Below are 2,807 nucleotides of genomic sequence, written 5' to 3' on the forward strand. Positions count from 1 at the left end.
CAGCGGATCAAAGAAGAATAACACTAATCGCTCTTGTTCGAAACAAGATTTCTGCGGCGGTCGATTATCACACAAGCCTTTGATCTTTGCCAAGTATTCTTTCACAGTTAATTGGCCTTTTTTCTGAGAATACAAAGAGTGACGTAGGGTGGAGACTGTCAAAGCAGATTTTGAGGCAAAACAACAGACAACAATATTCCAAACATCAAAACTAAATCAAGCAGCAGTGAGATAAACCAAGATCTCATCACAAATGGTAGTTAGCAGCCAAGAGGCTAACAACTTATCCTGTTGTTTATGAAACAAGAATTCAGGATTGGGAACAAGATTACCGTCTTTATCAACAACTGATTGTGGAGGAACACTAACAGTTCCAAGAACGAATTCATGCAAGCCATATCCTTCAAGAATCAACAGGACTTGCTGCTTCCACAAAAGAAAGTTATGTTCACCAAGTTTCACAGTATCATGCTTAGGAAACTATTGAATCTTCCTCATAGAAGCATTGCCCGAATCGTGTGAAGAACCATCTGCATGAGCAGTAGTATTAAACGACTGCCGATGCTCATCTTCATTACCTGAAATAGCGTCAGTTGCCATGAGAAAAAAAAATATTATAGCTCAGATACCATAATGAGAAACACAATTCAAGAAGAAGAGAAGAAGAATGATTTTTCTATCCTTTTGCTGAACAACCAGCTGCTGTATTTATACAGACTTAAACAATAAAGTGTAACGACAGTAACTGCTAACAACTAATTAACTGCTGATAGCTAACCACTACTTAACTACCAGTAACTATAATACTTTCTTTTATTCCTTAATAGCTAACCTTCGTCACCATCCTTGCTATGATAAGCAAAGACTATGGTGGGATCTTCAGCATCTTTCTCAATCTTCTTCATTTCCCAGATAACATCAGAGAATCCTTTAGGGCCACCTAATGTTTTCCATTGAATTGCAACACGAAGTATCAGAAGAGCAAGGAATTTTAGAAAGCTAAGAGATTTATTCAACTTTACCGTTAAGTGTGTTTTTCCCATCATTAGCCGGTAGTGTAAATTGAGCTCCATTTAATGGTAATTTTGCGCCTGCGATTCGATTTGCTACCCGCCCCAGAACTGAACCAAAGTAATTAGCATCGCTCTGCAAATTAGAAAAGAAAATCACGATTCTTACAAGCCTGCAGGTCACTACTATTCAATGCATAATCAAGCCAATGTATTAAAAGAAAATGTCCTGACGTCACTGTCATTTATAATATTTAAAGAATCAAAGCTGATAAAAAACTGAAACCTAGGTCTTGATTTGGATTAGATTCTTCAAACATATTATTATTATTATTATCATATTGGACAACAATCTATCAGTAACATTTTTTCCTTTAATGTATCGGACAGAGAAAGATACTGAGAAAAACTCAGTGATTCCCTATGTCTCCATTGACAAAAACCAAAGCAAAATCAAGACAGAATCATGGAAATAAAATATGCAAAACTCTGAAGAAACGGGAAACAAAACTCACCATATACTCTTTCACATCATCATATCCAAGAACAATATCACCTGGTTTCCCTGAAAAATAGCAGAAAGACCAAAAATATGATAGAAGAAATCAACCCAGAGACAAGGAAATCGAAACCAAACCAGACAAAAGGAACCAACCATCTTTGTCTGGAAGAATAATCGAGATAACGGATGCACCCCAGTTGGTGAACTTAACAGACATGTTCCCATTCTTCAGCTCACATATTCCGACTTCATGCTTTGACTTGTCATCTTTTGATTTGTCGTCTTTTGATTTGTCGTCTTTTGATTTGTCATCTTTTGATTTTTCGCCATTGACGAAAGCAAAAGAAACCACAAGAAGCAAAAATAACAAGAAAGAAAGCTTATTCATGTTCTCAGAGAATTAAAGGATGGTGATTCACCGATGATTTGCTGAGGAATTTATAGAAATATAAAAGAGAGAACACTGACACATGATGTCCATGAAACCAAAAATAAGAAATGGAAGAATGGGTGACATATACTTGGATGTAGTTCTCAAATTCTTTCGTTGTTTTTAGATGAGGCTTTGTGGTTTCCTAGATTTTGACTCGGAAGCATCTTTAATTTAATGGCTTAATACCTCTTTTGACACCTACACTATAGTTAGATTATCACTTTAGTATCTGTACTATTAATAACTTCTATATAGCCCACTAGCCCAGCCCGATTTTATGTTAAAAATAAATTAAATCAACCAATTACACATTCTCATGACTAAATGACCAGAAAAGGCCCATTTCCAAAAACAATTATGAAAATGGGCTATTTTGTTAAAAATTACTGGAAATGGTTAATTTTCTTAAAAAGCGTTGAGCTGGCGTTGTTTTCAAGGGAAAAGTAGAAAAGTGTACTGAGTTGGCGTTGTTTTCAAGGGAAAAGTAGAAAAGTGTACTGAGTTGGCACGCTTTAGTAAAGCACTTCTATGTAGGTGCACTTTTGTCTATGTTTTCCTAAAGCCAATTAGGGTTTAGAGTTTTTTTTAAATTTAAGTGTTTAGGTTTAGGGTTAGGATTTATGAATTTTTTAAGTGTTTAGGTTTAGGGTTATAATTAATTTTTAGGGTTTAGAGGTTTTGAAAAAAATAATTTGTACAAGATGGGTTCTGAAAAAATAATTTTGAGGGGATGGGTTCTGAAGAAATAATTTTGGCAAGATGAGTTGAGTTTTGTAGAGGAAAAAACGCTTTAAGGAGGATGCACAGTCAGCAAAAGTACTGAAAATGCTTCCAGCTGAATGCCTTCCTTAATACTGCTGCT

General features: G+C 35.4%; 1 protein-coding gene across 1 annotated transcript; it reads right to left on the reverse strand.

Moving 5' to 3' along the window:
* Positions 1–216: 216 nt before the first annotated feature.
* Positions 217–2,042, reverse strand: LOC108455587 (uncharacterized). The gene is made up of 6 exons (XM_053018558.1): positions 1,666–2,042; positions 1,526–1,575; positions 1,023–1,146; positions 833–940; positions 528–578; positions 217–401 (listed from the first exon to the last, which is right to left on the reverse strand). The coding sequence occupies exons 1-6, from the start codon at positions 1,898–1,900 to the stop codon at positions 217–219; spliced, it is 753 nt and encodes a 250-aa protein (XP_052874518.1). The 5' UTR covers positions 1,901–2,042.
* Between the last annotated feature and the right edge of the window lie 765 nt (positions 2,043–2,807).

The sequence above is a fragment of the Gossypium arboreum genome, chromosome 9, assembly GCF_025698485.1.
Source record: "Gossypium arboreum isolate Shixiya-1 chromosome 9, ASM2569848v2, whole genome shotgun sequence".
Taxonomy (NCBI): Eukaryota; Viridiplantae; Streptophyta; class Magnoliopsida; order Malvales; family Malvaceae; genus Gossypium; species Gossypium arboreum.